General features: G+C 41.5%; 1 protein-coding gene across 4 annotated transcripts in view; it reads right to left on the bottom strand.

Moving 5' to 3' along the window:
* Positions 1–23,600, bottom strand: part of TMEM117 (transmembrane protein 117) — a 535,376-nt gene extending 511,776 nt beyond the window's left edge. Inside the window, exons 1-2 of one of the 4 annotated variants that reach the window (XM_066258157.1) lie at positions 23,283–23,600; positions 11,357–11,664 (exon numbers count right to left, since the gene is read on the bottom strand). In XM_066258157.1, the coding sequence (XP_066114254.1) occupies positions 11,357–11,633 (277 nt within the window). In that variant the 5' untranslated portion in view covers positions 11,634–11,664; positions 23,283–23,600. Of the gene's footprint in view, positions 1–11,356; positions 11,665–22,953; positions 23,254–23,282 lie in introns of those variants that run through there. The other 3 variants (XM_066258158.1, XM_066258159.1, XM_066258160.1) reach the window with 3 other exon arrangements.
* Between the last annotated feature and the right edge of the window lie 225 nt (positions 23,601–23,825).

Here is a 23,825-nt window from a genome sequence, read left to right as displayed (position 1 = left end):
AATGCCTTAATATTTTACATAATATATATAAACATAACTAAAATACATTTTCAACATGTGTATTTCATAGATGCCAGGTTATCAATCAAAGCATTCTTTTTTTAAATGACAGATTTCTAGAAAGGAATCATAATTTTTATGCAGCTAGTATCTTGGGGGAACCAAAGATTTATATGAAATGTAGCTTATAGTCCAGCACAGGTTTATTATCCAGTTTCTGTAACTCTGAAATCCAAAAAACTTTGATCTTTGTAACTGATTTCTTGGCAACACCTCGCCAAACCTGAATTCCTTTGCAGCAAAACCTTATCAGAACAGATCGGAGGCTGTTATAGGCTTTATTTATACCACTTCATGTGAAAATATATATATATAATATATATTAATGTGTTTGATGATGGAGTATTTTCTCAGCCCCAAAGGGTGAGCTACTAAATGTAGGCACATGCACTGAATTCTGAAATACATCTAGTCTCAAGGTTTGGATAAGAAATGGTGGGCCTGAATTAAGTTCAGCAAACCCACATTGCGCTGTTCTGAGCACTCTTCCAGGTAAATGGGCTATCGCCTACATTCTCATTATCTTCACCCATCATTTCCTGAACTCATTATCCTCACTGGATTCTCTTAATGACTTTCTCTTTTCTTAAGAACATAATCACCCCCTTAATCACCCAGCCCAGTCTTCCTAATTACCTATAATCTCATCTTGATTCTCAACTCCTCATATATCCCGTCAGTTGTTGAAGTTTAGCAGGTTCCACCTATCTCCCTCCCACTGCCGGCTGTCCCACCCCCAATTTGATGTCTAAGAGTTATTGAACTTGGTAGCCCTTTACAAAAGACTCATCCTGTTCTCATGTTCTCTCCCATAGAGCAGGAAAAAAGGGTGAGGCTGGAAGTCCCAAGTACACAGCCGTTTCCTCCCACACCTGTTGACGAGGGGCCTTCATTCATTTGCAGTGCAGTCCTTTGCGCACCCGTTAGCACTGAGGGGCAGTCAGCAGCAGCTGTCAGTGATAGGATCATCTAAAACCTCAAAGACTGCAAGAGGCTCCAAAAATACTTTCATACTTCCTTTCTACTCCCCTACCTCGCCAATTCACACTAGATTCTGCTTCAAAATTAATCTTGTCATCCTCTTCCATCTTGTTCAAATACCTTCTTCGATTCAAATACCAGACTGGAAGTGAGCAAGTTCTAAGTATGAGACTGGCATTGGAAGACCAGACTTTAGAGTCAACCTGGCTTTCTACTACGTTTCCTGCTCTTCTGTAACACAAACCTGTCACTCCAGTCAAAATAAGCATGACTTTTCCAGTTTTTCCTCAGTCAAAAAAAAAAGCTAAATTGTTCTCAACTCTTTTGCTCACATCATTTATTCCATGACCTAAAATTTGCATTATATATCGGCTATTTTATTAATCTCATTCATGCTTCAGACCCAACTTAAATACCACATTGGCAGTGAAGCTTTCTTTTGCCTTTCTGGACCACCATGACTTCCCTTCTTTTTTATTTTTTTTTTTACAGGGACACAGAGAGAGTCAGATAGAGGGATAGATAGGGACAGACAGACAGGAACAGAGGGAGATGAGAAGCATCAATCATCAGTTTTTCGTTGCGACACCGTAGTTGTTCATTGATTGCTTTCTCGTATGTGCCATGACCACAGGCCTTCAGCAGACTGAGCAACCCCCAGCTCGAGCCAGTGACCTTGGGTCCATGCTAGTGAGCTTTTTTGCTCAAGCCAGATGAGCCCATGCTCAAGCTGGCTATCCTGGGGTCTCGAACCTGGGTCCTTCTGCATCCCAGTTCAACACTCTATCCACTGTGGCACCGCCTGGTCAGGCGACTTCCTTTTTTGATTCCCACAGTCTCATAGTCTATACCGGGGTAGTCAACCTTTTTATACCTACCACCCACTTTTGTATCTCTGTTAGTAGTAAAATTTTCTAACCGCCCACCGGTTCCACAGTAACGGTGATTTATAAAGTAGGGAAGTAACTTTATTTTATAAAATTTATAAAGCAGAGTTACAGCAAGTTAAAGCATATAATAATAATTATTTACCAAGTACTTTATGTCGGATTTTCGCTCAGTTTGGCAGAATAAATCTTTTTTTTTTTTGTATTTTTCTGAAGTTGGAAACAGGGAGGTAGTCAGACAGACTCCTGCATGCACCTGACCGGGATCCACCCAGCATGCCCACCAGGGGGCGATGCTCTGACCATCTGGGGCGTTGCTCTGTTATAACCAGGGCCATTCTAGCGCCTGAGGCAGAGGCCTTGGAGCCATCCTCAGCGCCCGGGCCAACTTTGCTTCAATGGAGCCTCGGCTGCAGGAGGGGAAGAGAGAGACAGAGAGGAAGGAGAAGGGGAGGGGTGGAGAAGCAGATGAGCGCTTCTCCTGTGTGCCCTGGACGTAATTGAACCCGGGATTCCTGCACGCCAGGCCGACGCTCTATCACTGAGCCAACCGGCCAGGGCCTGGCAGAATAAATCTTTATAAAACAACTTACTGTAGTTAAATCTTTCTTTTTATTTATATTTTGGTTGCTCCACTACTGCCCACCATGAAAGCTGGAACGCCCACTAGTGGGCGGTAGGGACCAGGTTGACTACCACTGGTCTATACTATTCATTTGATACTTGATATGTACTTCCTTGTTTTATCAAAGTAATTAATTTTTCATGTATATGTATTTTGTCCCTCTCACCAGATTTTAAATTCCTTAAGAGCAGAAACTAGGTCTCATATTTTATGAAAAAGAACTGAATATCCTTCTATAACTTACAATAAAAAGGCAACTTTGCAAAGGCAACATGAAAAAACAAAGGAACATTAATATTTCTTCATTCAGATTCATCAAGTACTACTATATTCCTGGCATTATTTTTAGGCACTGAGGATTAAATGATAAGCAATACAACATAGTCTTTACTCTTGTGAGGCTTACAAATGGCTAGGAAATCAGACATTGTTATATAAATAACTATATACACAAATGTATGTGTTTTGGAAAAGGAACCATCTAATATTAAGAGGTTTAGAATCATGGGTAAGTGAAATAAAAGACAAGATAAACAAATGGGACTATATCAAACTAAAAAGCTTTTGCACAGCTAAAGACAATAAGAACAGAATAAAAAGACAAACTACACAATGGGAGAATATATTAGACAATATGTCTTATAAGGGGTTAATAACCAAAATTTATAAAGAACTTGTAAAACTCAATACCAGAAAGACAATCTAATAAAAAAAAAATGGGAAAAAGAAATGAATAGACACTTCTCCAAAGAGGACATACAGATGGCCAATAGGCATATGAAAAAATGCTCAACATCACTAATCATTAGAGAAATGCAAATTAAAACCACAATGAGATATCACCTCATACCAGTCAGAATGGCGCTCATCAACAAAACAACACAGAGTAAGTGCTGGCGAGGATGTGGAGAAAAGGGAACCCTCCTGCACTGCTGGTGGGAATGCAGACTGGTGCAGCTACTGTGGAAAACAGTATGGAGATTTCTCAAAAAATTGAAAATCAAACTGCCTTTTGACCCAGCTATCCCACTTTTAGGAATATACCCCAAGAACACCATAGCACTGTTCCAAAAGGAGAAATGCATCCCCATGTTTGTGGCAGCATTGTTCACAATAGCGAAGATCTAGAAACAGCCGAAGTGTCCATCAGTGGACGAGTGGATTAAAAAGCTTTGGTACATATATACTATGGAATACTACTCAGCCATAAGAAATGATGACATTGGATCATTTACAACAACATGGATGGACCTTGATAACATTATACTGAGTGAAATAAGTAAATCAAAAAAAACTAAGAACTATATAATTCCATACATAGTTGGGACATAAAAATGAGACTTAGAGACATGGACAAGAGTGTGGGGGTTACCAGGAGTGGGGAGAGAAAGGGAGGGGGTGGGGGAAAAGGAGGGCCACAAAGAAAACCAGAGAGAAGGTGACGGAAGACAATTTGACTTTGGGTGATGGGTATGCAACATAATCAAATGTCAAAATAACCCAGAGATGTTTTCTCTGAATATATGTACCCTGATTTATCAATGTCACCCCGTTAAAATTAATAATAAAAAGAGGTTCAAAATCACTATCATAAACTATACCTGTTAACTCTTTCTGAGTTAGCCTTCTCTCTGTGTTTTAAAAAAAATGCAATTAATAGAGGCTCTCTGTACATGTTAGAAAAAAAGGGGGGGCCCTGACTGGTTGGCTCAGTGGTAGAGTGTCGGCCTGGCATGCGGAAGTCCTGGGTTCGATTCCCGGCCAGGGCACACAGGAGAGGCAACCATCTGCTTCTCCACCCCTCCCCCTCTCCTTCCTCTCTGTCTCTCTCTTCCCCTCCTGCAGCCAAGGCTCCATTGGAGCAAAGATGGCCTGGGCGCTGGGGATGGCTCCATGCCCTCTGCCTCAGGCGCTAGAGTGGCTCTGGTTGCAACAGAGCGACGCCCCGGATGGGCAGAGCATCGCCCCCTGGTGGGAGTGCCGGGTGGATCCTGGTAGGGCACATGCGGGAGTCTGACTGCCTCCCCGTTTCCAGCTTCAGAAAAATACAAAACAAAACAAAACAAAAAAAAAGAAAGAAGGGGGGGCAGCAAATAGTAGCAGCAGTTTGTTGGAGAAATACATTTATCACAATCTTGATGTTCTAAGATTCATCTTTGGGATAAAGTTATCCAATCAGAAAGCAGTATGTAGACCTTGATCACTTTACCCTTCATAGAATTACTTTCAGGGACTAAAAACATCACAGTTTACTTTTATGTTCAAAGGGCATTCTCTAAATTTTGGGCAAGTTTGCATTAAGACACAACAATATGAAATTCATTTCAGCATTTCCCACTTCACCATTCAGTGTCTCCTATCCAAAACAAAGAACAAAGGAATTTTTTACCAGGAGTTATGGCAAGGAAATCCCAGAATTTAGCACTGAGAAAAATTCCCATATGAAACATAATTTTCATCACTTCTGATATTCAAAGTTATGTAATGTTTCATGTTTCTCTGTTTTGTCTAGATTCCAAGAAAGCTCAAAACCAACCAGATAACAAACCTCATGAAATCAAAGCATATTTGCTACACCCTAATTCTGTGTATTAAGCATGCGTGTTGTTGTAAATCATTTCAATTACTTTTTGGAATAAAAATTATTTTTTGAACAAGCTCAAAAAATTAAATTCACTTTGTATATAAGTCATATCAGCATAATTATTTTGGATTTCTCTATTCATAGATATCTCTAATGTATAATCCTCCAAAGGCTAGGATGCATTACTTAAACATCTGCTTTTTTTTTTTAATGAGATGTACCAAATGTATGGAAAAAAGACGCATTGGAAGAACATAAACTGACATTCCAATGGAATCCAATTTTTATAAATCCTAATGTAATACATACTTCAATGAGACTCAGTATTAAATCTAAAGAAATTTTTCTAATATATATAAATTCTGATTTCACATATAATCCTAATTATTTTCAACATTTGGGAAATTTGAGATTGGTGACCAGTCTGAAATCATAAAAATTTAGCAGTAATATGTAAAAACACCAATGCTCTCATATCATTCCAACCATAAAGTGAAGGGGAAAGAGAGGTATTTAAAATGCACTTATTCATTTGTGTTCTGACAACATGCAATTTCCAATTTGCAAGAGTCACCATTTTTATTTGGGACAATTCCTACTACAAATTATAAACCATGAGAGAGTTTCATGTTGTTGACTAAAGTAGACACAAAATTATAATATCTATGTCACATTAAAAAATAAAACTTATAACCAATGAAGTGGATTAAATCATGTGCTCACAAAATCATTCACTCTTTTTTCATGCACGCTTAAAATTGGAGATATTGTGTTGTCCTATCTGGAATCTATTAGGAGAGACTTTCCATCATAAAATAAATGGGGAAAGACTCACAAATTAATTAAAAAGGGCAATGACAGGGGTAGTGGCATTTTATTCAATATTTCTATTTGGCATTTCATATGAGAATGACAAAAAAAACTAAATGATCTTACAAAATGATTCTGATTATTTTCTGAACCATCTCCATTTCTATAACAAGAATTTCTGTGCTTGTAATTAACAATCCCCTTCTCTCAACATATATACACCATTATCACTGTAACCTACCACAAGCTTACATCTACAAATTATTAAAGGTTTGAATATGACTTTTTAAAATGAACTATGTATAAATGCTAATTATTTGGAAACAAAGGTGAAAACATTTATCACTTCCAAGCCAATAAGAACAATGCATATGCTTGCATTAAATTTTGTATTTTTTCCAAAATGTTGCATGGCTGTCAGTTCCAAAATACCCTGGTGGACTTGATGTTACTCTCTTGGGTGCATGTGGACACAAGTGGAAGCCGGAAGGGAAGACTACAGATAGAGGAAGTTAAAGAAAGCATCCCAGGAGGCATAAAACTTGAACTTGAATGTGAAAGAACATGAGAAGTTAGCCAACTTAACAAGGAGAGGGTGAGCAGGACAGGTGTGGGGCGGCACACGTGCAAAGGCACAGCCATGAGAGACCATGAGAGACTGTTTTGGGGGACCAGGGTCTCTCCCCTTGTCCTTTCTAGGGTCACTATTTCTACCTGTGTCCTAAGTCACAGACCAAAGAAATGCTGTCTTTCTTCTACATCTTTACACTTCAGTCCGGCTTCTTCCCCACAGGTTAGAGAGCCAACAAAAAATTCTGCACAGTGTAGACCGTCAAGAGACCAGGTCTAAAGTCAGGCAGGAGTAGATCATAATAAGCTTTGGATTTCAATCAAAGGCATTTAAAACTTTATTCTGTAAGTGACAGGAGACATTTAGCCATGTAGAAAAATTATTTCAGTAGCAAAATCCAGAATAAATTGTGGAGAGATTACAAGCAAATGATTAAGAGTTTGTGAATGAAGGAAGAAAGAACAGCCGTAAGGAAGATGAAATGACACAAAAGGAGAGCACAAGATTCAAGTTCATTAGAAAGTTCAATCAGGAGTCTAGTTATCACTTCCCATCAAAACTGGCAGAAGGTTATCATTCCTTCTCTAATACCCCATATAATTGCATAGATTTTTAGTGAAAAGAAAAAAAGAAGGAAACTATCATATTGCCAAATAGAAGTGATAAAGTTGAGCACATTATAGACTCTTTCTTATAGTAAGCAAAAATATATACATACATACATAAAAAGATACTCTTGCACTATTTTAAAATCATCTGTACTCAGCTTACCACTTGAAATCTAGAGTGACTTTCCAGGGTTAAATTATCTATAATAACAGGAGAATTAAAAACTAAGAAATTACTAAAATATGATTTCAGTATGAGAGATAAAACTGTAGTGGAAGGCCCTGGCCGGTTGGCTCAGTGGTAGAGTGTCGGCCTGGCGTGCAGAAGTCCCGGGTTCGATTCCCAGCCAGGGCACACAGGAGAAGCGCCCATCTGCTTCTCCACCCCTCCCTCTCTCCTTCCTCTCTATCTCTCTTTTCCCCTCCCACAACCAAGGCTCCATTGGAGCAAAGTTGGCCCGGGCGCTGAGGATGGCTCTGTGGCCTTTGTCTCAGGCACTAGATTGGTCTGATTGCGGCAGAGTGACACCCCAGATGCACAGAGCATCGTCCCCTGGTGGGCATGCTGGGTGGATCCCAGTCGGGCGCATGCGGGAGTCTGACTGCCTCCTCGTTTCCAACTTCAGAAAAATACAAAACAACAACAACAAAAAAACCTGTAATGGAATAACTTAATAAAATGCAGCAATTACACAACCAAATGATCTGCTCCTATTATTAATACCATAACTTTGACCGTATGATTCTCAATCTTTCATACAGGCAGAAAGCTTTTCTCCAAACTGGGTATTTTGGTCTAAGTTTGCCTTAAATTTCTACACTGAGCAAATTTCCTGAATGGGCTACAAACATATCCAGTCATTACTTGTAATGGATATCTACTGTTTTTGTCTGCCCAGCACACGTCTCTCCACTCGTTTTTGGAAACTAACCCACCCTCACATTTAACCTCTTCTACCCATGTTTACTAGGCAGGATACCATGTTGGTTCAATGTTTGGTGAATGGCCAAACTAACACCCAGTTCCTAAATATCCTCTGTATCAATGACATCTCTCTCCACTCTACTTTAGCACCTACTCTCTAAAGACTACACCAGTGGTTCTCAAAGCATGCGCCAGGGTGTACTGGTGCTCCCTAGAAGATTTCCAGGTGCGCCCTATGGTATTCCAGAGAAATATGTGCCTGTTGGGGACCAAAAAACCAAAAGGGTTTTTGGAGTTTAGATTTTTGGGGGACAGAGGTGTGGGGAATTGGCTGTAAGCTGACAGTCTGCCCAACCACCCACCTCACTTGCCTGATTAGGTTGCAAAAGGCTGTTAAGCTGTGGTGCTGGATTGTTTACACTACCCCTCATATTCCCTGGAAATAGGGAGGCAAGTTTCTTCTATCCTTTGTTTGGTGTAAAGTTAAGATGATATGTATGGTGGGGGTTTTGGATTAATGATTAAACAGAAGGAATTGTCGGCCCTGGCCGGTTTGCTCAGTGGAAGAGCGTCAGCCTGGCGTGCAGAAGTCCCGGGTTCGATTCCCAGCCAGGGCACACAGGAGAAGCGACCATCTGCTTCTCCACCCCTCCCCCTCTCCTTCCTCTCTGTCTCTCTCTTCCCCTCCCGCAGCAAAGCTCCATTGGAGCAAAGATGGCCCGGGCGCTGGGGATGGCTCCTTGGCCTCTGCCCCAGGCGCTAGAGTGGCTCTGGTCGCAGCAGAGTGACGCCCCGGAGGGGCAGAGCATCGCCCCTGGTGGGCGTGCCGGGTGGATCCTGGTCGGGCGCATGCGGGAGTCTGTCTGTCTCTCCCCGTTTCCAGCTTCAGAAAAATACAACAAAAAAGAGCATAACTCAAAAAATGTAACATAAAAATGTTTTTTAATGTCAGAATAAATTTAATTTTGTCGTCTTTATTTTGTTTAATTATCATAAAAGCACACTTGGACTTTATATTTTTTTCTTTAATATTTGACTTAATTATTATGACATATTTCTCAGAAATCTGTATATAGTGTGCCTACAATTATTTGTAGGATTTTAAATGCGCCTCAACTTCAAAAAGTTTGGGAACCACTGGCCTACACCCTAGTTAGGAATCACCACAAAGAATGGCTGTTAATTCTGTTAAAACTTATCTAACCACACCCATCAGTCCTTTCCCTTTTCTTAAACTCATTTCACCTGTTCAGTTTCATCCAAACCTCAGGCCCTTGCCCACTCCTCCCAGACCATCATCTTCCCCACCTGCTTTCCATGTCCAGCCAAAACCTCCTATTAATCAAATCAATAACTTTTTTATTAGACTCCTCCATTTATGTTCCATCCTTTTTTCCAATACAGCAAAACTGAGCTGTCCTCACCCAGATAAATCATTCTCAAATTCTGTTCCAGGTGACTGAGCTCTCACAGAGAAAACTGTTCAACAATGCATATTTACAAATTTATAGCAGCTAACCTCAACATCTCTCAGTAATAATCAGTAACTCTTTCATTTTTCCCTACCCCGTTTGCTTCCACATGCCCTTGGATCACTGTTCCAAACCTTGACCACTTTCTTAAACTCGTTGTGTCATATCCAGCCTCTCCGTCTTTATCATTAGCCCTTCCTTCTTCATAGTGAAATAGAGATCACCAGATGGCAGCACCATTACCCCTGAGCTCCTCCACATCAAACATACCTATGAGAGAGCCAGCCTTTACCTCATTGAGGACTATTTCTGAGGAGCAGGGGTCTCACTTCTGTCCTTTAGGCCAATACTTCTACCTGTGTTCTAAGTCACAGAGTAAAGAAACCTTCAGAGATGCTTTCTTTTATATCTTCAAGTGCACTTCAGTCTAGCTCCTTCCCTGACAACAACAAAGAGAGCAATCAATCTCACTCCTCAAATAAATCCTCCACCACCACCACCAACAACAAAAATCTACCCTTGGTCCTTCCATTTTCAGCTACTTCCCATTTTCTTCTTCCATTTCCTCACCAAGCTCCTTGAAACTATGTACATATATAATAAATATAAAATATGTACATTTTATATATTTATGTAATAGAACCAGATGGCAATAGTTTGAGGATAAAGTAGAGAGTAAAAGGAATATATGTTTAATATTATGTATCTGTATATGTGCATGTGTACATATATAGCTTTTTTGTTCATTCCTTAAAACACTGCCATCTGTTTCTAACCAAACTTCTATATTGAAAATACCCACAATAAGTTATCTATGATCTTATAATTGCTAAATTCAAAGTTCTATTATCAAGTCCTCTTCCTACTTGACCCAGCAGCATTTAAAACTTTCTTATTCATAGTACCTACCACCTCTTTGCATAGTATAATTTTACTTGCTTAGTGTCTTTCTCCTGTAGGATGTAAATTTTCATGTGGGCAGAGATCTTATCTGTTTGATTCACAATCTAGAATAGTGTCTGGATGTAACAAGTCATCAGTGAATATTTGTTGGATAAATATCACCCACCTCTTGGCCAACACTAGTTAGGTCAGAGGTGAAAACCATACCCAAACTGGTTAGCTCCAGCCTCTTCCCTGAACGTTTAAACATGGGATCAAGAGAGTAAAGCAAGCCCTTCTGTGTGATACAAAATGATCTTCAACGTGCACATGGAGAATAAAGCAGACATGAGAGAGGAGTCAAGACAAAGAATATCCTGATAAAATTCAAGCCCCTGGTTCCATTAATTCCAATAATTCAAGTCAAGTCTATCCTTGGTCTCTGTGCAAGATCCCAAAATCCTTAACAGTAAGGTACAGTATCTTATTATCTTAAACTAATATAGTCTCCTTTTTTTCTGTTGATTACTACCAAGGGGTTTCTTACTAATATATTGCTCTGTGTGGTTGAATAAGCTCAAAATAAACATCCTAAAGCCAATTTTGATCTATTTATAATATCACGCTTATGTACTATTTATGAGGAAAGGGTTATTTTCATCTATTCCCTAAATAAGATTACACATACATTCATTTTTCTCTAAAGCCATTTTTTGAAATGAAGTCTGGTATTAATTTTACCTCATGCTAATTTTCCTTAGGTCATAGCAAAATAAACTTTAAACAGAGAATAGTTGAAGAACCTAGCTACAACAGTGTATAACAAATTAAGGCTGGAGGGAAAACTGAAATGCATCTTAACCTTTGCAGTTAGAAAATAACAAAGCTCTATTTTGGAGAATAGAAATGAAATGATTATCAATATCAACTTTATATTCCATGGGCACTTACCAAACAAACGCTGGTGGAACAGAAATTTGCCAGCTATTAATCCAGTGAGAATGGCGAGTAGCCATAGAAGCACCTTCAGGATCCTCCAGCCAACTCCTCTAGGGTATTTATTTGTTACAAATGAAAAACAGTTTCCAACAACAATAACATTGGCTTCTGTTTGGCTATGAGAAACTGGGTCCTCCGCAAATATTAAGAAGTTAAAGAAGATCACCAAGTAAGCCACAATCATGCGAGACCAGGGGTGCTGGAAATAATAACGAAAGTCTTTACCCATCCTTCAAAACTTCAGTTCCGTCGTAGCGTACCTGTATGAGAAAAGATACATAGGGTTAGAGCAAAAACCAAAGTCTCCCTCTTCCTACTCTCTGTTCAGATGTATAACAGCTCAATAAAGATTTATTCAAAATGCTCAACATTAGTAATTATTAGAGAAATGCAAATTAAAACCACAATGAGATATCACCTCACACCAGTCAGAATGGTGCTCATCAACAAAACAACACAGAATAAGTGCTGGTGAGAATGAGGAGAAAAGAGAACCCTCCTGCACTGCTGGTGGGAATGCAGACTGGTGCATCCACTGTGGAAAACAGTATGGAGATTCCTCAAGAAATTAAAAATCAAACTGCCTTTTGACCCAGCTATACCAATTTTAGGAATATACCCCAAGAACACCATAGCACTGTTTCAAAAGAAGAAATGCACCCCCATGTTTATGGCAGCATTGTTCACAATAGCTAAGATCTGGAAACAGCCCAAGTGTCCGTCAGTGGACGAATGGATTAAAAAGCTTTGGTACATATATACAATGGAATACTACTCATCCATAAGAAATGATGACATCGGATCATTTACAACAACATGGATGAACCTTGATAACATTATTCTGAGCGAAATAAGTAAATCAGAAAAAATTAAGAATTATATGATTCCATACATAGTTGGGACATAAAAATGAGACTCAGAGACATGGACAAGAGTGTGGGGTTATGGGGTGGGGGGGAGAGGGATGGGGTTGGGGGAGGGGAGGGGCACAAAGAAAACCAGTTAGAAGGTGATGGAAGACAATGGGACTTTGGGTGATGGGAATGCAACATAATCAAATGTCCAAATAACCTAGAGATGTTTTCTCTGAACATATATACCCTGATTTATCAATGTCACCCCATTAAAATTAATTTTTAAAAAAATAAAGCAAAAAAAAATTTATTCAGAAAAGATGATACCTGTCCCTACTTACACCACCATGACAAGTCTGAGATTGAGGGGCATACGGTAAATAGTGTCCCTTCCCCATGATCTAATAATAGCTATGGTCACTGGTAGATTTAGGAAAGAAGAATGAAAGAGCAGGGGGACTGGTGGGGACAGACATGAGAGGGCAGAGCACAGTCTAAACTGTGGGTGCCTAACTCTGGGTGCCGCGGACCAGTGCGGTTAGTAATTCTGGGTCTGGGTCTTGAGGGAGAACGGTGCAGAATTAAGAAAACAGACTCATTAAGAAAAAAGGACGGAATAGGGAGGCCTCTTCAATGCTGATGGCAATATCTGAGTGCCCCATAGCCCCAGTTTGCTTTATTATAGAGCCATATGCAAATCAAGGAAGTCCTTGATACAAAGTTACACATCTGCCGCATAAACAGGAATCCCCCCTACCACGCATAAGCGAAATCAACCAACATCTGAACAAACAAAGAGTAAGAGGAAGGGCATGTAAATTGCTTCCAGCAACTTAAGCAAGCAAGTGAAGTGGGTGCAAATACTCAGCATCATAGCCAATATGGAGGTGGAGGGGGGAGAACCTAGCCTTTTGCTAAGCCTAGTATTTACAAAGGCTTTTTGCACCTTGCAGTCTACAACATCTGGAATCAGTTCTGGTAAGCCTGTTTGGTGCTCAGACTAAGTTATAGCTTTCTTTTTTTAAAAAATAATAATAAAGCTGAATAAATCTCATATCAAAATAATAATAAAGGCAAAGTTTCACCACCATCTGCCAATTCTTTTTTTCTTCTTTCTCAATTTATTTAGAACTGGAAGAGAAAAGAGGGACTCTTACAAAGTCTACAATAATTGACATCCAGGCTCAATGTCAGGTGTCTGCACGCATTATTTCATTTTTGTCATAACAACCCTCTGAAATACTGTCATCGCTTCATTTCCAAGCAGGGAACTGATGCTCTCACAGATTATATAACTTGCCCAAAGTCATCCAACTGGAGAGTTCTGATTTGAGCCTCTGAGGTCAGAACCCAGGACCTGATCTCCAGCCCTTGCCAGCAGCCGACCAGCTCCAGGTGTTTTCCTGGCCTGATGGGGCAGACCCAGGGCCCAGCCCCAAGGACATCATCCCTTAAATGCCTTCTGGAGATCCATTCTCCTCTAGAGATGATTATATTAACTCTGTAATACATACTTCTATAGCACAGGAGAAAAATATATGTATAATTGATATGTAGGTAAATACATATATGGCTAAAAATACAAAGATCAAGCCAAAAGCCTAAAGTAACTCTAAGTTAATGGAAGATCTGAGAATAGGCTCTAAGGCTCTCAAATCCCAATCCAATATTCTAGGCTGATGAATCTCAATTAAACCACAATTTAAGTTAATGAAGACTTAAGTACTTTAGAAAGACCACATAAACACACAAAAGGACTGACCATAAAATTCAGCAAAACAGTCACCGTTCAGTGGGTTTATAAACCTTTTAAGTAATTTCAAGTCCTTTGTGATCTGTGTGAATACTCTGAAATATCAACTGTCCCCTGGAGCTGCGGCTCGGACGCTTAGAAATAGGAACTATCACAAGTTTCTTTCTTTCCTTTTTTATTTTTATGTGTGGTTCATCACACCATACAGCAATACAGACCTGTCTGGTTCTCACACCAAAAAAAGAGCAGAGAAAGCAATGAAGAACAACAGTGAACATCATGTGTTTTCATGGCATTCAATATGCAAGGATGCCAAAATGGGTCAACTGTCAATTCAATTCGAAGCAACATCTTTGGAAAAGTCCAGAGATGACCACCACAATAGAATACACAGCAATCATCTCAAAGCCAATAGTCTTGAAGCAAAAGTGATTCCTACATGCCATCAGAACTGGACAGGGTAATCATTTAAGAGGATTCTCTGTTGCTTCTCTCACAGGTGAGGAATTCTATTGCAGTTGCACCAACACCTCCCCTCCTCATACCTACACGCAAGCAAGGCAGCAGAATATGGAACACTGACTGAATACACATGACCTTAATCCTTGTTTAAATAAGCGCTTTGTGCAGGGTTGGCATATACTTATTTTATTGTTGTTTTTTACTTCAAAATGTTGCTTTGGGTGCAATGTAATGTAGACATGGCCCAAGTTGAATTAGAACATTCTAAAAAAAATGTTGGAAACAGCTGTTTCTCTCTGGTATTCATATTGTTTCAAGAGCAAGAACTATCATATTGAGCTATAGTAGTGCACTAGTACAGATTTTAATGCCTACCATGATGCTACTATCATGCCATGTTACAAATGAGGAAACAATGGCTCAGATATCCAGGAAGTGGAAGAGCCAGTATTTGAATTCAAATTCATTCCTAGCCCTTGGTTTTTCTAATATACCTCAAAGCTAGAAGTGCTTCTTCCCATAAGATATTTCCCATCACATTTACAGTTTATTCTTAATTTCCACTAACAGGTTCAGTGACTTAGATACCAGCCAAATGAACAGGGCCCTGTTATTGATCTTTTGCTCTTTTTATTTTATGCAAAATATGGCTGATATTTATTCATGCCTTGCACTCCAAAGCTGGAGTGATGTCTTCTGGGGACTGGGAATGGGGGATCCCAAATTTCAAAACCTGCACAACTTGAATAAAACTTCTGTTGATTCTCACTTCCGAATTTCATATATAAGGTTGCCAAAAGTTTGCCTAGTCATCTCAGCCCTGTTTTCTAGTTCCTCGGGTATCTGATATCCAGAACTCTAAAACTTCATTCACTTCTGTGGCTTACATACAGCATCTTTATGGTCAACACAATCACTTGGTGACTCTAATGTTAATAATCCAGGACTGGGGCCCTGGCCAATTGGCTCAGCGGTAGAGCGTCGGCCTGGCATGCGGAGGACCCGGGTTCGATTCCCGGCCAGGGCACATAGGAGAGGTGCCCATTTGCTTCTCCACCCCCCCCCTTCCTCTCTGTCTCTCTCTTCCCCTCCCGCAGCCAAGGCTCCGTTGGAGCAAAGATGGCCCGGGCGCTGGGGATGGTTCCGTGGCCTCTGCCCCAGGAGCTAGAGTGGCTCTGGTCGCGGCAGAGCAACGCCCCGGAGGTGCAGAGCATCGCCCCCTGGTGGGCAGAGCACCACCCCTTGTGGGCGTGCCGGGTGGATCCCAGTCGGGCGCATGCGGGAGTCTGTCTGACTGTCTCTCCCCGTTTCCAGCTTAAAAAAAAAAAAAGAAAGGAAGAAAAAATAATAATAATAATAATCCAGGACTGGGGTTGTTCAAGCTGACTATGTGACACCATGCATGTAGTCAGCAAACCCTTTATACATGTTTTTAAATTCAATTCTGCAACCATGGATGAGCTCTTAATTAAATGTGTTTTTATCTTGGCTCTTAGCATACCATAGAGAAGTAATCTGTAAAAGTGTTCATCTTCCTCACTAGATCATCAAGGCCTCAGGGAGGGGGCTGTTTACTTCCAGGGCACAGCAGAGGGCTGTGGATCCCCAGACTGTGGCCCCCTGAGGCCATTTATCTGGCCCCCGCCACACTTCCAGAAGGGGCACCTCTTTCATTGGTGATCAGTGAGAGGAGCATTGTTCCCATTGAAATACTGGTAAGTTTGTTGATTTAAATTTACTTGTTTATTTTAAATATTGTATTTGTTCCCATTTTGTTTTTTTAGTTTAAAATAAGATATGTGCAGTGTGCATAGAGATTTGTTCATAGTTTTTTTATATATATAGTCTGGCCCTCCAACGGTCTAAGACAGTGATTTTCAACCTTTTTTTTTTCAGGGCACAAACACACACTAATTACTATGGTCAGTGCCCCTGACTAAATACAACCATTTTCATCTCATGGCACAAATAAATTAGTTACTAAAGAAGAGGTCAGGGCCCCTTTTTCTTTAGTAATTAGTTTACGAGTACGTGAGAAACAAAGGTTGAAAATCACTGGTCTAAGGGGCAGTGAACTGGCCCCCTGTGTAAAAAGTTTAGGGACCCCTGGTCTAGCCCATAATAGGCTACCCATAAACACCTACCGGATGAGCTGAGTGGTGCAACGCAAAGGAGAAGCCCCTCCTTGTTTGGATGAGATGAGAAGGAGGCAGAGAAACCTGCCATTAGCTTCCATTAAGGGCAGAGAAGAGCAGGGGAGCCCAAAGACGGCACTGAAGCCAGTAACAGCAATGATGTGTCCCCACCCAACACCATCTCATTTCAACACCAAGCTCTGCAATATCATCACTATTACTGAGGCCGACATTTATCGAGTACTTACCACATACCAGGCATTATGCTCCTGAGCTTTACCAACATCTCATTTAAATTTCTTAGCAGCCCAAGAAAGAAAAAAACTCTTATTCTACAACTGTTGAAACCAAAACTTAAGAGTTCAGTAACTTGTACCAAAGAACAAAATGGATCTGTGTCAGAGCTAGGATTCAAACTCATGCCACCTGGTTTCAACACTCTACGCCAGGGGTCCCCAAACTTTTTACACAGGGGGCCAGTTCACTGTCCCTCAGACATTGGAGGGCCGCCACATACAGTGCTCCTCTCACTGACCACCAATGAAAGATGTGCCCCTTCCAGAAGTGCGGCGGGGGGGCCAGATGCCTTACTCACATCAAGACATAAATTCTAAAATCTTACCCTTTACATACTGGTTTAAAAGTTTTTAGTAATAAAACTGTCCAATATAAGATTCACAGTACTTCTAGGATGAATGAACCTACTATTACTATTCAAAAGGACCGTGGCAGCCTGGCCAGAAAGAACTAGAACCATGTGACTGACAGGATTGCTCAATTTTTTTTATCTTCTTTGAGCATCAGTGTTAAGTAGTTGAGCTGGTCTGACCATCCTTTGATCATGTATCACTGACGTTCACTCTGTGATTTTACAGCAATGTTTATAGAAAACACTGCATCTCTGAGAACTAGACCAACCCCCACCATGATAACTAATGATATCATTAGGAACATGCCACTAGGAATACATAATAGTAGTGACAAAGATATTGGAAATTGGTAACAAGTTCAAACTTGATTTACTATTTGATAATCCACAGACCTTCAGATATGGTTTCCAACTCTAAAGGTTCTAATATTTATATTTGATCTTAGAAATGCCACATATCTTTCTACAAGCCAGAAGTTCACCTAGTACTACAGGCTAAGAATGTAGAGGAATTCAAAGGAAAATGGGCAAAAGGTGTGAACACTGAGGTTGGGAAGATACTTTGAACAAAGGCACAGGAGAGAGAGAGCCAGGGACTGGCAGAGAGATGTATCAATAGTTCTGTGTGGCTGGAACAGAGAGTGCTTGGGGGTATCTTATGAGAGTAAAGGATAATTTGGGGCCACCTGAGGAAGATTATATGAAAGTGTTGTTTCACATTTTACTTAGTAGAAATAGGGGATAAAAGGTTTCAGAGCAGAAGAGTGTTACAATTAATTGGAACCGGGTTTGGGGAAGATTCTCTGTCAACTTGGAAAATGACCAGTTGGTATGTGGCACGATGAAAGTGGGGAGACTAATTTAGAGACAACTCCAACAGTTTAAGTAAAAAATGATCAGATACCAGACGAAGGCAACATCAATGACCTAACAATTACTGTAATAATTTGTTGCATTGAACCAAAGTACCAGGCCTTCCTTCCTTATGAGAGTCTTGACAAATAAATGAAAACACTAAAGGTCTTCAGGAGTGTGAATGTCATGTTTCTCAACAGAGACCCTGGCTCAGGCAAAGGGTTTTTTCTTTTTTTTTTTGTTTTGTGGGGGTTTTTTTGCACAATGACAAGTATGATCAAGATAGAGTGTATCACTTAGATTAAAAATATTTAAGGATGTGTATGGAAAAGTCCCTCATGGACTAATGAAACCTGCTATATAAAAGACACATTATTACTAGTCAAGTAACCATACCCAAAGCACCATCCTAATGTAGTATCTTAGCATTGGGTAATAATAACCAGATAACAAGAACAGAGCATTATCACTGTAGAGCTCTATTATAGGATAAAATTAAAATCTTTCCAAATTTCTTGAAGCTCTTTGGAATTTATGACTGAAAATTCATCTGTAAGCCCTCCTGGCTCTTATTAAAGGGCTATACTCTGTGCCTGCACTCTGCCAAAAGTGTGAACATTATTTCAGAATCTTGAATTCAATTTTTTTAAAAAATAATGTTTAAAAAGACCTCCAGTACTTTACATTTTATGGAACATACTTTGTGATGCATACAGCTATGTTTTAGACAGTTCTTGGCTATGTTAGTACTAGACAACATTAAAGGCTATTTTCCCCAATTACCTAGTTGTAGCTTTCTCCCAATATAGGTGTACTTCTTTGCAGATAACAGAACACTCTTAAAATCATTTCATTTAATCCCTAATATATAATCACTTTTAAAATCACATATTAAAAGGGAAAATGGAGCTTTTAAATTATTTAATATTATTTCCTTAAAAGGTAAATAATAGCGTACATTATATCACATTTTATCTTAGTGTTTTTAATGGCAAAATCACACCATTAGAATGCATTAGAATGATTCAAGGGAATTAGGAACATCTGTTTTGCAGACAGCCACCTAATGTGGTGGGAGGAATATGGTCCAACTCTGCCTGACTCTGCTACTCACTAGCTCTGTGACCTTGGGCAAATCTCTAGCCTCTCTGAGATTCTATTTCTTCACCAGTAAAATCCTAATAAAAGTACTTTCTTCATAGAGTTGTAGCAAAGACCAAAGGAGATTTCAACTGTAAAGAATCTCGTCCCTTCCAGCTATGTCCTACCCTGAAGACCATTGTTAAAACACAAGTGACTCTTGGTCATTTCCATAAAAATGAGCATCAAAATAATATCAACTATATATTACATTTATTGGGTGATTATATATACTATTCTCAGTGTTAAAGAATTACTACAACTCTAGAAAGAATGACTATTATCCTTATTTTACAAATATGGAAACTGAGGCTCAGAAAGCTTAAGCTACCTGTCCAAAATCAGAGAGAAAGTGGTGGAGTCCAGATCTGTTAACTTCAGAATAACATCCATCATTCGTTTGTTCAATACATGCAGATTGCCTCTTTGTGCCAGGTACAGGCCTATGTGTGAGGGTTACTAACAGACAGTTCCCGGTTGCCTTGCATGTTATAGTCTTATGTGGGAAACAGACATTAAGAGAAAAATTAAATACTATGTATTTTTTGAAGTTATCAGTTGATGGAGAAAAGCAGGAGAAAATTAATAGGGAGTATTAAGAGTAAGGGAAGTTGAGGAAGGCCTTATTATAAGGTGGCATTTGAATAGAGATGTGAAAGGAGGGAGGGAGGCAGACATCTGGGGAAAGAGTGATCCAGACAGCAGGGACAACCAATCACAAAGCCTGTGCTGATGCATGGTTAGTGCACATAAGGAGCAGCAAGGGGCAGGTATGACTGGATAGTGGGTGGGTGCAGGGAGTGGAAGGGGACAATCATGATCAGGCCTGGAGAGGGACACAATGTGACTTAATGTCAGAAGAGCCGCTCTGCCTGATGGTTGCAAATGTCTCCGCTCCTGGGTACATTTTTTTTTTTTTTTTTGTATTTTTCCGAAGCTGGAAACAGGGAGGCAGTCAGACAGACTCCCGCATGCGCCTGACCGGGATCCACCCGGCATGCCCACCAGGGGACAATGCTCTGCCCATCTTGGGGCGTCGCTCTGCCGCCATCAGAGCCATTCTAGCCCCTCAGGCAAAGGCCACAGAGCCATCCTCAGCGCCCAGGCAAACTTTGCTCCAATGGAGCCTTGGCTGCAGGAGGGGAAGAGAGAGACAGAGAGGACGGAGAAGGGGATGGGTGGAAAAGCAGATGGGCGCTTCTCCCGTGTGCCCTGGCCGGGAATCGAACCTGGGACTCCTGCATGCCAGGCCGATGCTCTACCACTGAGCAAACCGGCCAGGGCCTCCTGGGTACATTTGATAGGAGGAGCTGACAAGATGAACTGAGGGACTGGATGTGGACATGGCCTGGCAAAACCCAGAATGGAATTGCTAGTCCTTGAAATGGGGGATGCACTTTGTGAGACGAACACCCTTTAAGCAGATATAAACAACATAATAATAACATTTGTGAGTGCTTTTTAATGTTTTGGGCTCTTGGCAAGCACTTTTCACGTATTGTCTCAATTAGTTCTTATACCAACCCTTTGGGTTTATGAGTGAAGAAATAGAGATTCAGAAAGGTTATAACCTGCCCGAGGTCAGATAGCTACCAACTTGCAAAAACAGGCAGCAATACCTCCACATGACCCAAGGCCAATAATCTTAATACTACTGTGCTCCCTGCACTGAGAAGTACAGAATACAAAATAAAGTTACATTGGGAAGGAAGCAATAAGTACTAGGTGGTAACTTACTCCTCTTAGGCACTCAATTATTATTTGCTAATGGATGAATAAAATAAATCATAAATGTATGGATGGTTGTATCTCAGACCAGCTTTGGGTGAGAAAAAGACAAAAATACTGAAAAATCCATTTCAGAGAGAATAGACGCTGGATAATGGGATGTTCAAGTATTTAAAAGAAGAAATAGCAGAAGGTAGAAAAACCAAACACAGATTTCCCAGGACCAGCCCTACAGTAAGGAGAGGGTTTAAAATACTGAATTGTTAGATGAAAAGGTAGGCATGAGGAGATGGCACATAGCAATTTACATAATACAAGTGCTTAATGCAGCTTTTAAAAAATACAAATATCAATAATAACGGTAGAGTCGGAACTTCCTACTTTTAGTCCAATACAAGAGACCACACAGCCTTTTAAATAAAAAGCAAAAGCAAACTTTTAAGTTAATCAATGAAACCACCATAAGTGGCTTTGCATAGATACAGACAGGATGGTATTTGTGGTACCTTAGCTAATTTGAAAGATTACATCCATAAATCACTGCCTAGACGTTCTGTTCACATTTTTTCAAACTTTAAGTGATTTTATTCCCTTGTTCTCATTCTGCAGTCCTTGGAATAACAAAGCACTGAACCAATAAAAGTTTTTTTAGGCCCTGGCCGGTTGGCTCAGTGGTAGAGCGTCGGCCTGGCGTGCAGAAGTCCCAGGTTCGATTCCCGGCCAGGACACACAGGAGAAGCGCCCATCTGCTTCTCCACCCCTCCCCCTCTCCTTCCTCTCTGTCTCTATCTTCCCCTCCAGCAGCTGAGGCTCCATTGGAGCAAAGATGGCCCGGGCACTGGGGATGGCTCCTTGGCCTCTGCCACAGGCGCTAGAGTGGCTCTGGTCGCGATGGAGCGACGCCCTGGAGGGGCAGAGCATCGCCCCCTGGTGGGCAGAGCATCGCCCCCTGGTGGGCGTGCCGGGTGGATCCCGGTCGGGCGCATGCGGGAGTCTGTCTGACTGTCTCTCCCCGTTTCCAGCTTCAGAGAAATACAAAAAAAATAATAATAATTTTAAAAAAAGTTTTTTTAAAACAGAGAACCTGAAAGCAACATAGACCTGGGACTCTCTTCTAACAAAGACACTGCCAACTTTTCATTAATATTGCAAAACATTTAGGAGACTATTCACATTATTAAGTTGAAAAATAATCAGTAATAAATTCTTTAAAAATGTTTAGACCTCCTTTTCAATGATACATTTATGATCATCTAAGCACAACTCCAAAGAAGGTAAGAGCTAATGAATAAAATAGAATTCATTCGTATCTAAAATTATTTTTTAAATGACTGGCAGTTTAAAGAAGAAAATTAAATAAAACAGACAAGTACTTGTTTCCGATCACAGGGACCAGATGGAGGTGGAATGGAGGTGGGATGGAGGTGGAAAGTAAATACACAGCAAAAATTCAATAGTTTACAACAATGAAAAACCAGATTTTACAGGGATTCTACTATTCTTCATATTCCGTAAGTAAAAAGAACTTTTTTTCTGAAAAAACAAAACCGTGGAATCTTCCTAGAAGTCTTTCTCTGGGTTTCAGACAATTCATCTTTTATCATTATATTTATTCAACATTCTTTTACTCAAGAAATTCTTTGATTCATGAGACTTATATGCACATATAAATACCCAAATAAGCACGTGATGTTTACTACTACCATCGCACACACACATGCTCAGTTTACTGTTCCACGCCACCTGGTAGAATGAATAATGGCAGCCAAAGTGTCACCACATGGGTCAAACACACTTGGGGGGCCTGTGGTATTTTTGAAAATGGAAATGAACAAATAGCTTTATTTAGTGATGATCAAGTTAGTAAACACCCAAACACTCAAGTGCTGTTGCTGTTGTTTTTAATGAGAACACCCATTACTGCAACCTGTTAATTTAACTAATCACTGATAGGGCTTCTACTCAATTCTTACCCTCGGAACTAGTGAATCGAGGAAAGTTCAAGGTCTGCTCTGGAGACGTCCCTTACCCGCCTGGAGCTCAGGAGTTGAGGGATACCCACCAAGAGCCTTCCCCCCAGGAGTCTCTTCTGCGCTCTCCCTCAAGGGCCGGCATGTCTGTTCCCTCCCAGACACGTTACCCTGCGTCCCGCTCGCGGTCCGGGAAGGGGGGAGGAGAGGCACCTGGGGGTTCGGGCCGAGCTGCCGCCGCTTCCGCATTCGCGGGCAGGGACCTGGCGGCAGCGGGCTGCGGTCGGACCGCGCGGCACAGACGCGCGCCCGGCGCCGGGCTGCGTACTCACCCGATGGGACCGCGCGGGCTCGGGGCGCCCGCACACCGGGGACACGGTCGAGCACAGCCCTCCGCCGCGCCGCGGCCTCGCTGGGAAGCGCGGCGAGACCGAGAGGCGGTGTCTCCGCCGCCGCTACTGTCACCGAGCTATAAATACCGGCTCGGCCCACAGCCGCCGCCGCCTACGCCGGGCGCCCTCCGCAAAGTCCGCCGGCCGTGGGCCGGGCAGCGGGAGCGCGAGGGCTACGGCGCCGCGCGGGTGACCGCCGGGGCTCCAGCTGTGCGGCAGCCTCCGCAGCTGGAGGCATGGCCTCCCGCCGCCCGCGCCCTCCCGTGCCCTCCCCTCCCTGTCTCCCGCCTGCGCGGCCGGCCCACTCCAGCCCGCGGGCCATGCGCGCCGCGGAGAGCCTCCCGGGCCTGGCCCGCCACTGCGGAGCAGGCGGACGCGCGTGGGGGACAACTAAGGAACCCGGAGGGGCGGGGAAGGGGGGCGGCCGGCTGGAGCCCTACGTGTCAGCGGCGGTCCTGTCTTCCTGGGGGAATCTGCCGATTT

The sequence above is a fragment of the Saccopteryx bilineata genome, chromosome 2 (assembly GCF_036850765.1).
Source record: "Saccopteryx bilineata isolate mSacBil1 chromosome 2, mSacBil1_pri_phased_curated, whole genome shotgun sequence".
Classification (NCBI taxonomy): domain Eukaryota; kingdom Metazoa; phylum Chordata; class Mammalia; order Chiroptera; family Emballonuridae; genus Saccopteryx; species Saccopteryx bilineata.
Note: the sequence above shows the minus strand (reverse complement) of the source record. Positions and strands in the feature narration are given on the sequence as shown.